A 21201-nucleotide genomic window follows, 5' to 3' on the forward strand; every position below is an offset into this window, starting at 1 on the left:
CCAACAGGCGTCTTAAGTGGAAAATCACACCAAAGGGCAGGGGCCACAAACTCAAACAGCCGCGCTCGCCTGAATATCTCAAGATCCATTTTGTGTGGTCTGCCTATCTGATGCCACTTCTTACGGGAAGATGGTTCTTGATTTCAGCGGGGACCTTCTCTAGCTATCTTGACATTTCATTTATGTGGTGATACAGCCATACATTTTAAAGCTACTTAGAAAATTATGTAGGACAGAAACAATGCTGTGAGAATTAGACTCTGGCAACCCTCTAGGCTTTTACATGAGGATAAGCTTATATTTTTCCAGTGTCTTAAAAATCTGGGGAGGGGCGGTTGGACTGGCCTTGGGGAACAGAGAAGAGCAGAGCATTAGGAATCTAAGAAGCATGGAGGGAGGCCTGGAGTTGTACTTGCTAAGGACCTCCATGGTAGGAAGAACTTGATTTAATGGGGCGTTAGCTCATGCCGGCAGACAACTGTAGTTTCAACGTTTGTGAAAGTGTCAGATCAGAAGAAAGAAATCCTTGGCTTGTATCTGACTCTCATCCTCCCAACCCACCCAATATAAACCTCCAAGACACCAGGAAATACCGGACTATTCACTTGCCTTAAGATTGCCTGCATTTCAAGTTCACACCGGTTCTACACCGAATCCCAACATTCCCAGGTGACCTGAGTACATGTTTGAAACTTAATGCAAATGTCGTTGAGCCTCGAATAACATGATACCCCACATGAAAATCCACGTATAGATTTGGACTCTCCAAAACCTTAAATTCTAAAAAGCCTACTGTTGACCAGGCGGCTTACCAGTAACCACAGTCGATTAACACCTATTATATACGTTCTATGGATGATGTACGTATTCTTACAATGACACACTGGTGGAAAGGTTATGAAAACAGTAAGGAAGCGACATGTGTAGCGCTGTAACATCCTCATCAAAAAATATCCACGGATAAATGGGTCCCTTCAAGCCCATGCTATTCAAGGGTCGACTGTACTTACTCTAGATTTCACTTAGTATTTTCAAGCACTTATAAAGCAAAAAGGCCGAATAGTTTTCAAGTAAGTGAATTTTATTTTTCTCTGACATTTCACAGTCAATTTCTACAAAAACTTCATTCTTCCTCAAAGGAATTCACATTTGGTAAATAAATCTCTACCCTAAAGAATTCATAGCAGGAAAAAGACTTCAATATACGCAAGAGAGTTACTTTTCTGAAGGAATCATAGTAAAGTCAGACAATATGATAGTCAATAAAAAGCCATGAGTGTAATAAATTACAAATGTTATTAAACTCCATTCCCATAACCAGTTCCATCAGCAGCTTTTTCTAGACGTGTCTCACCCTTGCCAACAAAATCTGCCAAAAGTTCTCTTTTAAGTGTCGGTCTGAACTCAGAGTTGCTTCTCACTCTCAGAAAGTAGTAACCCTGCCCCAGTGCTTCATACCAGATCAAATCACGCCCACTAAGACCATCACTACTTACAGCCTCGTGCAACCAACGGAGATCCTTCTGGTCTACTCCGAGCTTCCTTCATGTGCCGATCTGGCGTCTGGCCCCAAATGTCTGGGAGCCTCAGTGGACCTCCTCTTCCAAGAACTAACTTCCCTATTCGGCTTCATCTGCTTACAGCTCCATGAGGGAAAGAACACCCATGCTAACAGCCTACAGAGACTTCCAGCACGAAGTCACACGATGAGAGAAGAGCCAGGGACATGCTGCTTCCCTCTGCCACTCAGCAGTGCGGATCAATGGTGGCTTTCATCATCTTTCACCATAACAGGAAGGGAAATGCAAATCTTAATCTAGTAAGAAGAGTCCAAGAGGCTGATATCTCCACAGAGGGTTTTTCCGATGGAATAAATTTGGTTCTCAGCAAGTGTGTTCAGATTTTTGACACTCAGTAAGACTCATGACTGGCGCCCAGGCTGTTCTGAAGGCACCTGTCCCTGTATCTCTGCTGCCAAATACCGTCAGCCAGAAAGGAAGCTTCGTCGCATGGTGCACAGAGCAGAGCTGCCACAGTACCACACGGATTCCGGGGCGGCGAAGGGAGCGGGCCAAGAGGGGAATATTGAAAGGAGCTGAGAGTCTGCTGAAAGACACATTTGCTGGGATTTTGAAACTCCTTCAGGAAACAAATGGCAGGTAATAATTCTGCACTGATCAGGAAGTGCAGGGATTTTTGCCAAGCTATTTCTAAACTGGTCATATCTAAGACATTCAAGTTTAGTGACAAAGTGTGGGCAATCCGATGCCTTGAAATTTAAAGGCTGTGGACAGTTGTAACTACCAGGTAAATGTGAGCATTAGCTTCTGGCCTTGGTGAAATTTTAAGAACATTTTTCCCTGCAGAAAATGTGAAGTTGGTCACACGGAATTTCTTACTAAGGTAATCTCTGTGGAGATTTTCAAGAGGATGAAATTTTTAAATGAGATTCCAAAGAGATAAAAGTCTGAAGTGGCACTACTTAGGAATCCTGTTTACCTCTACCACGACGCTCCAAGAATTGGTCTCACCTGGAAATTGTTATCGCACCCTCCATTTCCAGAAAAGCTTCAAATAACTAACCCCACACCTCTGGCTTTGCCACCAATATCCAGGGCACAAAGGAGACACAGAAGACTTCCCCGCAAGTGCTCTATGTCACTCTGACATGCGACAAATGCCAACTTGGGATACGAAAACACAATCAGCACGAAGAGTGGTTTCCAGTGTTTTGGGCACTTCAACATCAGGACTTCAGGATGGTTTTAATTCAAAGTTGATCAGCTTAGTAATCACTCCTTTCCTCTTTTACAAAAATGAAAGGGGATAAAAAAGTGGCAGCAGAGAGTTAACTTACATACATTCTCAGAAGCCACTAAGTTATCTTTTGAGATTTTCACACATAAAACAGGTTGCATTGTTTCAAAAAGAGGCATGGGGGTGGGGGTGGGAGCATACATTTCCAGAATCCTCCAACTCCCAACCAAGAGATGCTGGCCATGTCTACTTGTTTCAGAGTCTAAGTCAAAAAAGCAATTCAGCAATTACAATTCCAGATGGTACTGAATCCATCCCATACTTTAAAAATCTGAAGTATTTTGCCTACCAGTTTAAGTGAGGAGAAATCTGGCTTGTGATTAAAGTGTAAGAGTTCACTGGTGCGACCCTCTCCCCTCGACTTTCCAGTTTAGGAAGACAGCGCATCACGTGGCTCAGCGCGTGCACCCTCGGCCCAACCTGTGCCCGCGGCACTTTAGTGTTTGCCCAGATGGCACGATGCCTTGGGGAACGCGAGCTCGCCTCCTCTTTCTGTCTGTGACTAAGACATTCGAGGGAAGCTCCACAAAGGGATCCTTCTGTCACCTACTCCCTGGCTTGACAGGTGTCATTCTGTGTGCTCCTCCCTGTCACTGTACCCTTGTTCACAGTGTGTGGGATGGTGGGCGGTGACAGCTGCGACAGCCCCACACAACCATCTCTCCTGCTTTGCCCCGTGACCCATCTAAGCACCTGCAGGCTAAGGGAAGTGGACTCAGGGCATTCACAAGTCCTCGGGGACTCAGAGGAACGGAGCCGTATGTAAACTGTGCACAGACCACAGGTTAAGACAGCGGCCAGGTATTGGCATGTGGCTTCCTAAGTGAGCTGCCAAACAGTCGAAGTGTAGAAGGAAAAGCTCTTACATAAGCTGTGGGAGACAGGAGTAGAAACAGCCAAAGAGTTAAAAAGAACCACTCAAGTCATGGGAAAATATGCCTTCTGGGTTACATGTCTGGGTGGTCGGAGAACGCCTCCAGCTCACTGCCGGTGTGCCTAGAGCCCGAGGCTAAAGATGCCTGCAGCTTGGCCCAGGCCTGAGGAGCCCTGCTCTTGGTGGCCTCGATGAACAGCTGGGTCTGCTCCTTCAGCTGGTCTAGCTCCACCTGGGTCGCCTGGTTCTGCCGGATCAGCTCCTTGGTTTTCAGCGTGATCTCCAGCAGACCGGACTTGTGGAGCACGACCAGGGTATTCTGAAAGCGCCTGTGCTTGCTCTGCCGCTGCTCGGCGGCCAAGAGCTCGGGGCTGCGGCACAGGTGCTCGGCGGCCCACAGGGGCGAGCTGTAGCTGGCGGCCAGCGGCGACAGCGGGGAGCTGCTCTCAAAGCCGTGCAGCGTGCTGTCTGCTGCGCACACCGGGCTGGCGGGGGAAGCAAAGGTCAGGCTGGGGGCTTTAGCCACGTGGCTGCTGGACACCGGCTGAAGAGTCTGCGGGCTGCCACCTGCCACCAGAGAGGGCACACCCTGCAGAGCCGAGTCCTCCGCAAGCTTGGCGCCCGCGGGTGCCGAGGGGCTGGGGGGCACGGCGCCAGGCTTGGTGGGCTCGCTGGAAGACAAGCTTGGCCCAAGTCTCTCGGTACAGACTTTCTTCTGCATCCCACTTTCTCCTCTCTCTTCTGGGCTGAGGGAAAGGCCCCTTTTGCCTGGGTGGGGGGCGATTTTGGTATAAGAATTCAGAATGGGCAAGTAGTTCCTGGAGTCCGACTTCTTCTCGCCCGCGTGGCAGGGGCTCACGGGAGACGGCACGGGCGGATGGAGGAACAGGAGCTGCGGCTGCGCGGAGATCACTTCGAAGGACGGCTGGACGGTCCACGACTGGAGCTGGGAGGAGCTGCTGCCCTGTAAACAGAGGAGAGCAGCGCGCTGCGGTTACCTGCGGAAGGAGAGGCGCTGGAAGCTCCTGTAGGGGACAGGCTTCCCTCCCGTTCCAGGGAGCCCTTCTCAAGAGCAGGACCGGAAAAGGGGTCTGAAAATCCATCTGGGTCTGAGATCAGCAGTTTGGGTCTTGTTTTTGTTTTGAACCTTTCTTAAGGGAAAACCGAAGAAACTCATTACTTTTATTCAAGCGTTATCCCGCAGAAAGAGAAACTGTAGGTAGGCGAAGTAACGACAGGGTGAAGGTCACAATGGAAGCAATGAACATACGGACAGTCTGAAGTCCTGACCGAAGTTAAAATGTGCTTATCTCAAGACAAGTGTGTCTTTACACCCAAGTCTGTCTTCATTTAGCTGTATCTCGGACCTTTCACCTGAAAATGACTTTTGATTAGAGAGGTACATATTGTCGTGGCCCGTTTTTAAGTCGGTGATATCCGGTAACCAGAAAGCCATTCAAGACCACAGTGCTTATGTGGTACTTACTCTGGGGGGACACTGCACATGATGGTTTCTGTGGGTGCTCCCCTTTCATCTCCCTAGCGCCCATGTGGAGTTACTGTTTCTTCTCACAAATAAGAAATAGAGGCTCAGAAAGTGGAAATAACTTGCTTTAAGCCTCTAAGCTACTAAGTCATGGAGCTAGGATTCCATCCTGGGTCTGACTCTAAAACCCATCCTAACCATTCACTACTCAGCTTTTGTTACGTTACCCCTCGATTATACATTTTTTTATTCTTAAAGTACTGATTCAGATGGAAGTCTAACAAAGAAGGGCATGGCTGTTTGTCCCCAATGTTTAAAAGCCAGTCCAGTTCCAACTCGGTCCCAAAGATATGGGTGTAGATGAGGCTAGGAAGAGAGCACTCAATGGAGGTTCTTAATCCTGCTGGGGCCATTTATCTGAAGAAAGCTCTGGACTCTTTTCCTACATCTGCATACCATGTTGCACCCATGTCAGCTTCTTGGATGCCTCGCTAGGAACTTTAAGCCAAGTTCAACTATAGCTCATCTGCACAGAGGCTAGGATGACCCGGAAAATCCATTCTGGAGTCCGGCTGGGGTAATGCGCCTAAGCAAGCAGGGCCAGGCCTAGCAACCACACTTCCTTGTCAGAGGTCCAAAATTAGAGGTCTTCTGAAGTAGAGATCAGCCTGGCCCACTTGGTCCAGAGCAAAACTTCAGGCTATCCCCCTAGTCACTTACGCCACAAGGACAAGACCTACGAGGCAAACGGATCCAGAAACTGTGTAACTCACTACTCTCCCAAGATGATTTCAGTGGATGATTCTTCCTAATGCGGCTGTATGCTGTCCGCATAGATACTTAGCTTATCTGTTCTAATTATGAGATCTGACAATGTGTTATTCACACTGAAATCATCTGAGGGAACACGGGACAAGATTTTTGGCTTGGATAGGATCTCAGAATCATTTCACATAAAGCCTTCGTGTTAAAGATGAGCAAATAGATGTCCACGATGGTTAAGCAAGGATGTGCAAGATCTCATGGTCCGGGGGCAGAGAAGGAACCAGACCCTCACAAGAAAAATACCTAAAAGCAAGCAGCAAATATCAAGACATTACACAATATGCAGAGATTTTTTTTTAAGTGTATGATTATTTTAATTTTGGGATATGCTGGATTCAAGCATTGTGTGAAAACATAAAACAAAACTCCTAGACTGCTCCTCTAGGTCAGCCTGCCCCGGAGCCTCCAAGCTCCTGATGGAGCCCAGCAGCCTTCCTTCCCGGCGGTCTTTGTCCTGAAGAATGCCGCTCTGCTGGAAAAGCCTACTCACTCCTCAACGGCGGGCTGCTCAGCCCTCGGGAGCTGCCAGCCGCGTCTACAACAAAGAAGGCACATAAACACAGACAGACACACGAGAAAGAGCGAGAAGGGAGCAGGAGAGGAAGGCGGGGAGGAAAAAAGCCAGGAGAAAAAAAAAAACCCAAGAAGCGAGTGGCACTGGGCAGGAGGCTGCCTGAACAATCTCATGTGGGCTCCATCTCGTGCCTTTATTCCCTCTCTTTGTTTCAGTAAGGACAACTGCGCTCCCAGCTGAGATGTGATCTGCCAAGGAAAAAGCTTCAAAAATTCTTCATTCTTTCCTCCAAGTCACTAGGTTGCCTTGGTGAAAATCAGTTTGTGTGCCTCTGTCATAATGAGCTAAACAGTTAGGGTTTCCTGTAAGGCTCTCACCAGGTTCTTCCACCTAAGGTGGGAAGGTCAACCACACAAAGCCAGATTTCTGACTTCACCAGCCACAAGCAGCCTCAGCAGTGGACCCACGTGAGAACTTCATATCCTTTAGAGCAAAGACGGGTAAGGTTCAATGTTCTTCAGCCAGGTTCATGTGATTGAATTCTCTGTTTCAAACACCGGGCTGAGCTGACATTTCCATTTCTAAATCTTCTTTTCTTCATATCCAGACAATATCACATTATATGCACAGTTATGTAATCAAGTCCCAAACGGGGTACTTTCAATTCCACAACAATGCTGTGTGGCATCTACTGGGAAAGCCACAGCCAAACCGAAGAGCTCCTTTCTCACTGATGACACGACTTTGAAAGAACACCGAAATTGCCTCTACTGCTCAAACAAATAAATACATCCTACCTCTCTCAAGTCAAGAGAAGCCCAAATTAAAAAGAGATTCTTTTGTTTCTACCCTCAACTCTGCCATATGTTAGAATGTACCGTGGAACTTATGACATTTCTGCTTCGTTCCTTTATTTCTGGGGTCCTTCTGGACAAACCAGGAATACAGAAATAAAGCAGTCCTACTGTCTGGAAAATGGGAACACAGGTCACGATTACTGTGGTCCTTCTGAAACCACTGTCCCCGGGACAGAAGCACATATCAGTGTGGTTCCCATGGTCTGCTTCTAAAATCTCTCCTTGAGGAGAGAAAAGAGGCACTGTACAGAGGGAGCTCAGAAACTTGAATGGGCTGACACATCAGGAGACAGCAGTCCTCCTCACCTGTTTGACCAGCACATTCTTCATGACGACCATTGGGGACAGCGCGGGGAAGGCACTGCCTGTGGTCTTGGAGTTCTGCCTTGGCCTGTCTTCTCGGCTCCAGCCTAAGGCACTCAGCATGTCCTCGGACTCCATCTGCTCTGCCGAGCTCAGACACTCTGAGCTCCCATCTGCTGGGCAGAAGAATGGTCAGTTCACATAGGATCCAGGCTGGGGGCTCCTAAGCAGACCTAAGGAGTTAACGGATTTCTTGAAATGGAATGGGACATTTGTGATACACGTTTTTTGTGAATTTTTCTGGAAGGGTCTTTAGCTTTTATTGTAGTCTCAGTGGAATCCACACATGAACCCTCCTACCTCAAAAGATTATAAATCGCGACCCTAGGACAGCAGACTTCCTTTCTAAGTCTATTACAGACAAAAGCTTGCATCAGTTAGGGTTTATGTGAAAGTAATTAAAGCCAGCTGACAGGAGAAACAGGGTGAAGGTTTCAAAGCGAGGTCATTACTTTCAAGAATCTGCTGCTGAGAGGGGAGGGACTGCGTGTGTGACCTGGGGCAGGATGAAGACCTTTAGAGGCTCTGGGCACCACAGGATAGAAGGATAAAGACAAAACCAGCCTGTAAACCTCAAAACTTACATCGATGCTGAAATGCAAAGAGCTCCATCCTAAATTTTCTCATTGCACAATTCTGGGTAAGTTCATCCAAGCTGAAATCTGAAATGTGTCTTTATTTACCGCCCCTCCACCCAACACCTCCAACAAAGGGGGTGCTGGTGTCCTGAATGCACACTGAGTGCACCATGGGAGACAGAACGGCACTCTCTGGGGGAAAGCAAATGAGGGCGCCCCATGTGAAATCCATACAGAAAGGCCTTAATTAGCGACCTGCTGGAGCAAGCCAGGAGCCTGCTCTAACCCTGCCAGCGAGGAGCCTGGGGATACACTAAATGCTCATCAAGAATCGCAGAGTAATTGGGCTGAGGCAGAACGGAAATGTGACTATAATTCAAATGAGCGTAAGTGTCAACACTTGCATTTAATCAGACTGTCTAGAGATGTTTTCTAGAATTTAAGGATGCTGGGGGCCTCCCTTTGATCTACTGAAGGACTGATCTGGCATCCAGGCAAGTGGATTTTCACAAGGCACAGGGACTCTGAGTGTGCACCTCTAGTGAAGAACCAGGGCCTGAGACAAAGGACCTCAGAAGCAAAATACATGTGAGCGCATGAATCTTGGGTTTCTAAACACCATTCTGCACAAAAAGAAAGACAGGGATCCGTGGAGAAACAGCTAAATTCAGTTCAAGTGGAAGTGGAAAGTACAAGATGAGCCTGGACATCTTATTGTCCCAGAAAGCAAGGAAGTGCTCAAACACAAATGCGGTCAAGTCAGAAAGACACAGAACAATCTAGAAGGGACTCCCATTGGCCAAGTTTGGGACAATTATACAGGACTGACAGACTGAATTACAAGAACATTCCGTGAATCCGCAGCAGTGCTCAAAGGGTCTACAGAAGTGTCTGTACTACTCTACAGAAGTGTGCCTGCTCCACAGAAGTGTCAGCCACTAAAATGGACAAGGAATGGTAAATCAGAGCACATTCTTTTTTAATTGTAACTTTTTCCCCCAAAGATTGTATTTATTTATTTGACACACAGAGAGAGGCAGAGAGAGAGAGCACGTGCGCAGGAACACAAGCAGGGGGAAGGGGAGAGGGAGAAGCAGGCTCCCCATGTGGGGCTCGATCCCAGGACCCTGGGATCATGAACTGAGCCTAAAGGCAGACGCCTAATGACTGAGCCGCCCAGGCGCCCCTCAGATCACCATTTTTAAGCCAAAAAATGTAGTACAGGATTTAGGCAAGCATCATCAGTGGTTGTTAAAACCACTGGTCAAGAGTTTTTGGGAAAGAGGGGCACCTGGGTGGCTCAGTGGGTTAAGCCTCTGCCTTTGGCTCAGGTCGTGGTCTCCGGGTCCTGGGATCGAGCCCCACATCGGGCTCTCTGCTCGGCAGGAGGCCTGCTTTGCCTTCTCTCTGCCTGCCTCTCTGTCTACTTGTGATCTCTCTCTCTGTCAAATAAATTAAAAAAAAAAAAAAAAAGTTTTTGGGAAAGAGGACAGTCACACTGTCAAAGTATCATCCCATAAACTATGTACTAATTGCAAAGAGAAAAAGGTACTTTTGCAATAAAGCTATCTCATATAAGCTTACAAACGACCTTAACCACGTGATCAGCCAGGGCCTCACCAAGGACAGACAAACTCGGGAGTCTCACTATGTGCTACGGGAATGATGTAACATCAAAAGTGCAGTATTCTGGTAAAACCAAAATGCTTATCCTGACTCTAATAATGGGGAGACTATCAGAAAAATCCAGAGAGTGAGACATTCTACAGAACAACAGGCCTAATTCATTCAAGTATGTCGCTGGCATTAAAGAAAACAAAGGGACAAAGGGGAGGAAGGAAAAGGCAAGGGAAGATGAGGACGTTGTTCTAGACTAAATCAGACTAGAAAGGACAACTAAAATGCACAATACTTAATTGGATCCTGGATCCAAAACAAACAAGTCGACAAAAAGACAAACAGTTACAAAGGACATTTTGGGGACAATAGGGAAAATCTGAATATGGATTATGGCTAATTAATAACTTACATCGAGTGAAAACTCTTGGTTACGACCCTGATGCTGGAATTACTGCAGAAGAATGCCACTCTTTTAAGAGACTGGTACTGAAGTATATTTGTTTATATATAGATATATACGGTACGGACAGGAGGTATGTATGTGTGTAGAGACATACAGCAATATGGCAAAATGCTAGCCCTCAGTGGATCTGAATGAGACATCTGTGATGGTCATTCCATTTTGTGTACATTCGAAGTTTTTCAAAACACAAAGTTGGGAGAATAATTCAAATGGGAAAAACTACCTAGGTTTTACAAATCCCATCACACTCCAAGGTACTCGGAACGGCAACTTGGGCGCTGATGAACTCACTCCCTGGCAGTGGCCCAGGAGAGACCAGAGGCACATACAAGGCTGCTCTCTGGGGTGTAATGATGATTTTTAATCTCACCTTATATCTGAACAATACAACGCTTTTTTTTTTTTTTTTTTAAGATTTTATATATTTATTTGACAGACAGAGAGAGATCACAAGTATGTAGAGAGGCAGGCAGAGAGAGGGGGGGAGACAGGCTCCCTACTGAGCAGGGTCCTGGGCTTGATCCCAGGACCCTGAGATCATGGCCTGAGCTGAAGGCAGAGGCTTAACCCACTGAGCCACCCAGGTGCCCCAACACAATGCTTCTTAAAGCACTTTGACATAGAGAATTAGGCAACTATCAGGAAAACCATCCAGACTTTGGGACACACTACAAAACATGTGACCTGACAAGGCTGAGGCTGTTGGAAGGCATACCGAAACGTCATACATCCTGGCACTAATCGGTGGTATGATTACGGATAATGTTTAGTTTCTTCTTTGCGTGTTCCTGAATTTCAAAACTCCTACAATGAGCACGTATTACCTTTAGGATGTGAAAAACGAACGTGATAGTAAAAGGAAAAAAAAGAGACATTAGGCCTACAATGTTTCCTAAACCGGTATGATCACAGAAATCACCAGAGACGTGTGTAAAAAGCAACAGAACCCACTTTTCAGGGCCCTCCCACCAACCTTTGCTATCATGATCTCCAGGAGAGGAGTCTGGTGATCTGTAAATTCTCCCTCAGAGAATGAACCCTGCCCACATCTTGGTCTCAGACTTCTAGGTTGCAGAACTGTGAGATGACAAATGTGCTGTTTCAGCCATCCGGTTTGTGGACTGTTATGGCCATCCTAGCGAACTTGTACACCACCCTAACCAATAAAGGTCTGGCTGCAATAACCTTAGCTTAATCACAGCAATATTGTTATCATTCAGATAACAGAAACTGCACACGTATCCATGTGCCCACCCAAACTTCAACCATAATCTTAGCCCAGGCCTGATGAGTTTGGGTCAAAGGTCAATATATAAGGAATGCCAAAGCAAGGGAATCTTGTGGCTCTCTTATAGAGCACCAAAAAGTATAGAGAGCCACACCAATTGTAGGTTTCTTTTTTTAATTTTTTAAAAAGATTTTATTCATTTATTTTATTTATTTATTCTTATTAACATATAATGTGTTATTTGTTTTAGGGGTACAGGTCTGTGATTCAACAGTCTTACACAATTTATTTTAGAGAGAGAGCACTTGAGGGAGGGAGAGCACAAGCAGTGGGGAGGGGCAGAGGGGAGAGGGAGAAGCAGACTCCCTGTTGAGCAGGAAGCCCGATGCGGGACTCGATCCTAGGACCCTGGGATCATGACCCAAGCTGAAGGCAGATACTTAACCCACTGAGCCACCCCAGCGCCCACACCATGTAGGTTTTAGTCTCCACACAGTATTTTCACTCCAGTGTAGCAACTGTGAGCATCTCAGCCAACATTTACTCCCCATCACTGACTACTCCTGATCAATTACTGAATGAACAGATGAACAGATGAGGTGGATTTGGCTGACATTAACCTAAAGAATTCATCAGAGGGGCGCCTGGGTGGCTCAGTGGGTTAAGCCTCTGCCTTTGGCTCAGGTCATGATCTCAGAGTCCTGGGATCAAGCCCCGCCTCAGGCTCTCTGCTTCCCCTCTCTGTGCCTGCCGCTCTGCCTACTTGTGATCTTTGTCAAATAAATAAACAAAATCTTAAAAAAAAAAAAAAAAAAGAATTTCATCAGAGTGGGCCACTTAAGTACTTTCAGCAACAGTGCTGAAAGGTAGGGCATTTGGAGTCATACAGCCCTGGATTCAAATCCCAGCTCTACCGTTGACCAGTTGCCTGATCTTGGAAATGATGTAATCCTTTTTAAACAACATTTAAAAAAATTTTTTTAAAAGATGTGCTTATTTATTATAGAGAGAGAATGTGTGCACACACACGTGAGCAGGGGAAGCAGCAGCGGGAAAGGGACAAGCAAACTGCACAAGGGGAGCCTGAGGCGGGGCCTGACGCACGGCTCAATCCCATGACCCTCGATCATGACTCAAGCCGAAATCAAGAGTGGGACATTTATATGACTGAGCCACCCAGGCGCCCTGGAAATCATGTAGTCTTTCTATGCCTCAATTTCCTCATCTGTAAAATGGGGAACGTAACAGTCATTTTCTTATAGGACAGTCGGTCTGAGTTATTTTATGTGAACTACTTAACACAGTCCATGCCACAATGTGCCGCGGCTGGGTCCCACCAGCTCACACGGACTAAGACTATACATCTTCTCTAATTCCCCCAATCTTCCCATCCCCACATTTGGTAACATCGTATTAGTAGCTTGAAATTAATTGGTCCTGGTGAGATGTATGCACCATGGAAACTGGCAAACTTGCCAGCCAACCACTGGTTACACAGAACTCATACAGTAAATTCTATATAAATGTTAACATGATTATTATTACTCGATAGATATTCCAACTCCCTTGGGAGTCTGAAAAGGCATTCTGCTAATTAAATAAGTAATACTGATGAGATTCCTTTAGCAACTGATGACCTCCGGGGAATCAGGACGTAGCTGGGTGGTGGTGATCAGTATGTTAACAAGAATCTCAGATGAGTCTTATGAGGAGTCAAGCCTCAGAAACAATGCTGAGAGAGAAGAAAAACCCAAAGGGCTAATAAGCAGGCCCTCCTTCCCTGGACTGTCCTTATTCTAATCCTTCGATAAGGCTGGTACTCTGTTCCTCTCTGAGCAACAATCTATTTTTAATTTGGCTTCGCATGCAGCATGCCTACAGGGAGAAAACACACCAATCTAGGGATGAGAGAGTTCTAATTTTCCTAACAGCTGCATTTTGCACTATAAATTAATAAATCAACAAGATGGATTGATGAGTCTCTGCGAAGCTGAGTAACATAAATCTTCTTCTAGGAGAGGGCGCTACTCTCCGCACGCCCACCCAGCCAGGAGTCCCTGGCATCACCTTGCTGCATCCTCTCGGCCAAAGATGCTGATACACTCAAGCCATATTTAAGCCATTATCCTCAAACCTGGAAGTAACAGCGCCCGGCACAAAATTAAAAGATTCGCTGTGCAGGCAGCTAGCTCTTTCACATAAGGTTTAAAACAAACTAGTGAGGAAACCTGAAAACCATTCTACTTGCTGGTCTCAAATAGAGTCTCCAGTTTGGAACTGTACTGGGGGGTCTCTTAGTTCAAATAAAACATGCACAGATCCTGGCAGGGGTGGGTTTTGGGGGGAAATGTTTTTAAACATGGCTGGCAAAATTACTTTCTTAGTGAAAACAAGTTACCTAAAATTATATACTATTTCTGTTTCATTTGCTACTAGTGACACCATTCAGCAGTCCTTTCCTTCCAGCAATGTAGCTATTCCCCTGGAAAAGGAGCTAAGCCAACAGAATTGTAGTTAAGTATTTTTTTTCCCCAGTAACCACTTGCAACAGTTGAACATGTAAGATTTAAAGTTGAGAGAGTCTGAGTTGAAAAAAGATGGCAGATTGTTCCTTCAAAAATGAACCCCCGGTGACTCGGACGCCAGCCCACAACACGGGCACCAGAATTACCATTTTAATACGTAAGACAGTTAGTTATCCTATACATGAAAGCTTCCCACGTTTATCACACAAATTTTAGGAAGGACATTTTTAGGAGGAGTTTTAGGCAAATCATTCACTGCGATGTGGAAGGAAGAGGTATTTTTAACCTGAAAATCCGGAGTCCTTATCTGACTCAGCAACCGCCATGCCGTGTTGACGAGCTGCCTTCTTCATCTCTGTGCCTTTGCCCAGTTTGGCCGAGAGTCTTCTGGGGCTCTCCCTGGACGGGTTTTTCCTCTCCATGTTTTACTGGGCTGGAAGTGGATTCATCAGCCCTCCTTTCAACTGGATTGCCCTGGGGAAAACAACAATTATGTCAGAAGACAGTGCCTGCAGAGGGGACACAGGTGATCCTGCCGGTGAGGAAAGCGAGGGCAGAGAACACTGGCCTCGCCCACTTCCTCCGTATTTTCTCAGAGGCCTCCGCTTACCCGGGCTTCAAGTTTGCTGCACAGGAGAATGGTTTCCACCCAAAAGGAGGTTCACTGTCCTCTCCTGCCCTCAAATTCCATTACAAATTCAGGGCACGCAAACCACGCTCAGTGGAAGCTTTGTAAACTGCTAACAAAGGCACACTTGATTAGGCTTTTTGGAAGGGGTAACTCCCCCTGCTTCCCGAGGAAGGGAGAGGTGATGCCCATCTTGGACAAGGCTTGCCTTCCCAGCATGCACCGGCAGGCCCCAGACAGTAGAGTTGTTCAAATTAACCTTCACTTCTTTGGATGAGGTACTGAACACAATTCTTCATATGTGTAGGCTACGCTTTGGCTTAAAAAGAACTTTTCTGCACAAGTAAGACCATGTATAATAGTGCTTTGATTCCATACAAGTCCACACGCAACGTTACTGCTGTAAATGTCCTCCTCCATTGCTCCTCCATTTTACAGAAGAGGAAACTGAGGCTCAGGGTAAGGGGCATTCATTTAGGAAGTTATCTATCCAGTACCCGCTATGACGCAGGCCTTGTGCTAGGACCAATGCCAAGTGCACACAAGAGACATGGTTAGTACCTTGCTGGAACTTATGATCTAGAGAGCCAGACAGACATTAATCAAGTAATCATACAATTATTTAGTCACTTTTTTAAAAAATTTTTTTTAGATTTTTTAAAAGATTTTATTTATTTATTTGACAGACTGAGATCACAAGTAGGCAGAGGGGTAGATGAGAGACAGGCGGAAGCACATTCCCTGCTGAGCAGAGAGCCCAATGCGGGGCTCGATCCCAGGACTCCGAGATCATGACCTGAGCCGAAGGCAGAAGCTTAACCCACTGAGCCAGGTGCCCCTTTTTAATCACTTTTTAAAAAAGATATTACTTATTTATTCTGAGAGAGAGAGATCATGAGTGGGGGTGGGGAAGGGGCAGAGAGAGAAGCAGGCTCTCTGCTGAGCAGCTGAGCAGGGAGCTCGGTGTGGGACTCAATCCCAGGACTCCAGGATCACAATCTGAGCTGAAGGCAGGCATTTAACTAACTGAGCCACCCAGGAGCTCCCCTAAATCACGACTTTTGGTAATAGCTATAAAGGGGCGGGGCTAAAAGCGGTTGGGGGCAGGGCAGGGGGTACTGGGCAAGGGAAGGCTTTCCTGAGGAAGTGATGTGTAGACGGGATCCAGAGGAGTTAGCCAGGGATCTGGCTGTGAAGGCCCTAAAGGAGCAAAGAATCTGACACATTCAAAGAGCTGAGAGGCCAGGGAGGCCAGAGCATGGCGCAGGGGGTAGAAGGCCATGCACCTGCACCTAGAGGAAGCGGTGGGGGCCAGGCAGGCAGTGCCTTATAACCCATGGTGGAGCAGCATTTTCAAAGCATTCTGGGTGCTGGACTGAGGTTAAAGTGGAGAGAGGCAAGAGAGGCACTGAGATCATGCAGATACTACCCCAGAAGCCCCGGGGAATTAAAGCGGTAGAAGTGGTCAAAGGACAGAAGGGAACAGACTGGAGACAGATTTAGAAAGAAGACTTGATGGGGCTTGGTGACTGCATGTTGGGAGGTAGACGGTGGGACCATTTCCTAGGCTAGGCAGCCCAGGAAGGGCGCAGAGGGACTCGGTGGCGTGGCCAGGGCAGTCCAATCTTGGCCATGTAGACAGAAGTGGCTGTGGGTCATCCAAGTGGAGAGGCTGGGGAGGCTGTCACATGTGCAAGTTGGGAGCCCAGAGAAGCTAAAGAAGCCTAGACTTGGCCCAGTGACACACAAGTCCACAGCATATCCAGAACCTGGCTAACAGTGCAAGGAATGAGACAAATGAACCCTTCAGAAGGCTGGCAGAGGCTGAGAACATTCCAGATATTTTAACAAGGCCATCTGCGTCCCCGTGGAATGGCAGTGATAAGGATGGCATGGTAAGAACACAAAGGTTATTGGGGGATAAAGAAAACAGGGAAAATGGCAATGACGGTGACAAATGGGTAGGTGCTATGGTCTGAATGTTTGTGTGTGGTCCCTCCCCCGCCCCAGCCCCGAATTCCTATGCTGAAATCCTAACCACCACCCATCCCCAGAGGATGGTAGTATGAGGTAGGGCCTTTGGGAGGTGCTTGAAAGAGCAGAATGGAGCCCTCCTGAATGGGGTGAGTGCATTATAAAGGCGACACCAGAGAAACCCCTTGCCCTTTCCACCACAGGACAGCAAATACTCTGTGACCCAGAGCATGCTGGGCCCCCGACCTTGGACTTCCAGCTTCTAGAACTGTGAGAAATACATTTTTGTTGTTTGTAAGCTACCCAGTCTGTGCAGTTTTTTTTACCGCAGCATGAATCGACAAATACTAAGTCCAAGCAATGCCTGGTGAGGCTCTAAACCACAGTGCCCTTGCATCCATCTGTCCTTCTGAGTGGAGAGGAACACGAGCTCCCTGCCAAAGGGCACTGTATCTGGAATATCCTAAAATGTCAAGTCTGAACACTTCTCTAGCAGAGGATACAGTGAAGAACATCACCTACACCAGAAGCAGAGGAGCGGGTCAAGATAAAATTAAAGACAAGGATGTTTACAAGCTTCCTGGAGCAACCCTCTTGTTCCTACTTTTTTGCATGCAGTAGAAGCCGACTAAAGGGAATTTATCTGAATGAGACTCAATTTTAAGCACAACTCCAAGTAAAAATTATTTTGTATCCTATCTAACTCACTCACGGGGACGCTCTTCTCCCATTCAATCCATGACCAAGCACTCTTGGTCACAAAGTGCAGTCCCATGTGCATAAAAGAGAAACGATGACACTGTTCCCCCCTTGCACAGCACAATGGAAAAGCAGCGTGTCTACTGCATGGCTATAAAATTGGACAGCATGAATAAACCAGTTAAAAAGGAAACCAAGGGGCACGCGGGTGGCTCAGTCATTAAGCAGCTGCCTTCAGCTCAGGTCATGAACCCAGTGTCTGGAAGGGCTCCCTGCTCAGCAGGAAGCCTGCTTCTCCCTCCCCCACCCTCCTGCTTGTGTTCCCTCTCTTGCTGTGTCTGTCTCTGTCAAATAAATAAATAAAATCTTTAAAAAATTTTTTTTCAATGAAAAAGTAAAAAATTTTAAAAAAGTAAAAAAATAGTAAAAAAAATAAATAAAAAGGAGACCAAAATGTAAGGAGACCAAAATGTAGAACTGTATGTTTCATTAAATCAGGAACCTTTCGAATGGAACCCAACAAATGTGCATAGTTTAATTTTCCTGAAGTAACACCACGGAAAGGGAACAGGAAGCTTCTTCAAAATGGACGGAGCTGTAGCTTGTGGATGGGCCATCAGCCTTCCAGAAGTCTGACCCTGCTCCTTAGATCAGGAAGGTAGCTCGTGTGCATTGCACCTAATTGAGGGTTTGGCAAACTTTTTACATTACCTTACTAGATAGGAATTATTTTACAGGTATTTTAGATAAAGCATCCCAATTTAGTCTACAGTCCTTTTGGTAAGACAACCAAAAAGTCTTGCTCCTGTTATGCAAGTGTGGCCAACAGAACTTCAGAAGATACACAGGAATTTCTGGCTCATTGAGAAGTTGCGTACTTGTGAAATCAAAACACAAACGCTGACTAATAGGTTAAAAGGAGAACAGATGCAAAAATGTTAAATCCTAGAGAAGTGGTAGCAGTTGGAAATAAAGAATGCATAACCCACCTTGGAAAAGCGAATGGACTGCTTTGGATGTGAAAGTGACTAAAAATGTGAAAGCCACTGTCCAAAGCAAAGTTCCTTTTTTTTTTTTTTTTTTTTTTTTTTTTTAGCAAAGTTCTTTTGAAGCAACAGAAAGCCTTGGTGTCTGAGGAAGGTGAGATGGACTATGAACGGCTATATTATCCCTCCGTGACCTCACTTCTCTGAGAGGAGAGGCATCACCGTCCTGGGAGTGGCACAGAGGAGTAAGTCAGTGAACAACAGACCTGCTCACGCACAGCACCATTCGAGGCCCAGGACAGAGAAGAGCACACAGTGATGGCAGTTACCCCACTGCTCTCAAACCCAGAGCCTTGCAAGTGGCAGTTTGAAAACCTCAAGATTTTTTTTTCCTCCTCAATATTATTTTACAATCAAGGCAGATGCTCCTAAGCAGGCTAGCAGTGGAAATTGGGTTACTCAGCTCTTACCCACCATGCCATGTCCTGCTTCCTGGCACAGACTGGAAACCACTAACACTGCTTTACAAACATCTGAGATCGTCACATGCCTCACTCTCCATGGAAAGGACTTCCAGCTGAAGTTCCCCCAGACTGTCAGAATCGACCTAGCTGGGCCTCTCCTAGGTGCATATGTGACACATTGTCCAAAATGTTCCCAGGGGGAATAGGACACATAAAACTCATAATGGAAAGTGAATCAATAAATTAGAAGTTTATACAAATAGGTATAACATAAAATTCTAACTAGCGCTCTCTAGCACTTGGCTTATTTCTGCATGCCAGACCAGTCATCTGTCTCCGCAACCTCGAGTTGTTTTTCATCTTTGCAACCTCAACCCCCCACAACTCATGTGTGAGGTGCTCAACAGAATAATACATTCCAGCAAGTCTTCTGTCCTGTCGAGCCCCGCTGACAGCCTCATCGAAATACCCCAACAGCTTGAAGGTCACGACTGTGCGTTTCCAAACACCATGGTCGTCTCAAGATTGGACTTCCAGGTCTGGTCTCCTAGGGGAAACAGGTACCTCATTTGCCCCTTATTCTAAGGTGAAACCTCAGGGATAAGTCCACCAACCGAATTAAAGGTTGTCTAATCCAGAAACAATCTTTACAGAGATTTAGGCTTATAATAAAAGGGGGAACCAAGGTTTACAAGGAAAGGATCTGAAATGCTGCTCTCAGATCTTTCCTTTTATAGACACTTGGCAACTTTCCCAAGAGCTCAAGTTCCCCTTTAAAATGTATCACATGGATAACATGCGTGCATGGACGGAGGTGTGAGGTGAAACTCAAGCAGAGACTTAAATATGAAAAAAGGACAAGGCCGTAGAAATTAAGACCTTACCACCCAGAAAATCACGAGTAAACCCAGTTATAATTAGAAATAACATTACTAGGCTTTTCCTTGAAGTTACTTTGTCTTCGTCTCCATGTGGGAGATACCATTCTGGGGAAATGTCTGTGTGCTTTAACAGAGGGAAGACACCCCCCCACCCCAAACGGAAATCCCAAATACTCATTTTCCCCTTCGCATCCATTTCCATTCTCCAACTCGGCAGCAAATTTATGTCAAAGATCCTGAACCCCGATTCCATACAATGTCCTCTGTCTGGAACCAGATAGGGCTCCTTCCATTCTCCTCTTCCAAAGAAGAGATAAGATGAGCGAAATTCTCCAGATCGCCAGCTTCCAGAAGGGTTCACAGTAACCGTGCCCACCTCCCCATTCGCACCAGCCCACGCTGCATCTGTGCCAGGCAGCAGGAGCACGCTCCAGGCATCCACCAGCCTGCCAGCTCAGCAGGGCAGAACTGGGCAGACCCTAGGACCGTGCTGTGACTGGCACACCACCAGACTCCCAGGGCAAACGCCCAGGCAATGTGTACTGCCAGGACTTGGGCAATCACGGGGAGCCTGTCTGCGGCCTGGGCCCTGGGCCTGGATCAGAACTCCCCGAAACCCACCCACTAACCACTAACTCCTTGCTTGGCACTGCACACCTTCTCCCCCACCTCTCCACGTCCCGGCACCCTCTCTGGCAAGCTGGCCCACCCAGGAGAAACCACCAGCCAGTCAAATGGGTGACATCAGGTCTCTGCAAAAGACAGCACACCTGCGTCCCGGGCCCAGGACGGGGCACTATGTCCACCCCCTAACCGGAGGCCCAGGACCCTCACCGGGTAACAGCCCCGCTCCCATTCACCTGCCCGTTCCCTGCCCCTCTGCTCAGAGCCCTGCAGGCCTGCGGGCTCTCCGCCGCTGCCTGGACGCCCAGGAGGGCTAGACCCGGGCCCACCCGCCCCGACTGGGTACCCTGCTCGCTGCCCAGGCAAGTCCCCTCCCCACACACAGCCCCCAGTGTCCCGCCATCCCCTCTCCTACGCAGCCGCGCCCCTCGCAGCAAAAGCAACCAACTAAAAGGGAAACAGACGCACCGCCTCCTGCTCCCACCATTTGGCCCTCTGTCCCCCGAAAGTCCCGTCCTCGCTCTTGCCTACGTCGCTTCCCTTTTCTCCCCTACTCCTGCCTCCTTTCCCCACGCTCCCCGCGCGAACCTTCGGCCCCCAGACCCAAGCCTCCCTCTCTCACCTAGGGCCGAGGTCGCCTCTCCACGACCGGCCCAGCGGGTCAAGCGGCGCATGCGCGAGCCCGGCCCCGCGGCTCCATGACAACCCCGTCCGCGCCGGGTCTCAAGCTATTCCCCACCAGCTCCCGCCTCCCGCCCATTTCTCCTCCCTCCGCCTCCGCGGCGGCGTTCTCCG

At 47.3% G+C, this 21201-nt stretch overlaps 2 protein-coding genes across 5 annotated transcripts in view; both read right to left on the reverse strand.

Annotated features, from left to right (window-relative positions):
* TMEM63C (transmembrane protein 63C) overlaps nucleotides 1–1588 on the reverse strand; it is a 126396-nt gene extending 124808 nt beyond the window's left edge. For all 3 annotated transcript variants that reach the window (XM_059182716.1, XM_059182711.1, XM_059182717.1), the window contains exon 1: nucleotides 1497–1588. The gene's annotated coding sequence lies outside the window, so the exon portion shown is untranslated. The remainder of the gene's footprint in view (nucleotides 1–1496) is intronic.
* Nucleotides 1061–21178, reverse strand: CIPC (CLOCK interacting pacemaker). Of its 2 annotated transcripts, none has more exons than XM_059182718.1 (4): nucleotides 21029–21178; nucleotides 14437–14624; nucleotides 7680–7849; nucleotides 1061–4655 (listed from the first exon to the last, which is right to left on the reverse strand). In XM_059182718.1, exons 2-4 carry the CDS (start codon nucleotides 14570–14572, stop codon nucleotides 3765–3767), a joined length of 1197 nt encoding a protein of 398 aa, XP_059038701.1. In that variant the 5' UTR covers nucleotides 14573–14624; nucleotides 21029–21178; the 3' UTR covers nucleotides 1061–3764. The 2 variants fall into 2 exon arrangements, with proteins under 2 accessions (XP_059038701.1, XP_059038703.1); XM_059182720.1 differs by lacking the exon at nucleotides 21029–21178 and adding an exon at nucleotides 14761–14891.
* Nucleotides 21179–21201: the final 23 nt, after the last annotated feature.

The sequence above is a fragment of the Mustela lutreola genome, chromosome 7 (assembly GCF_030435805.1).
Source record: "Mustela lutreola isolate mMusLut2 chromosome 7, mMusLut2.pri, whole genome shotgun sequence".
NCBI classification, from domain to species: Eukaryota; Metazoa; Chordata; class Mammalia; order Carnivora; family Mustelidae; genus Mustela; species Mustela lutreola.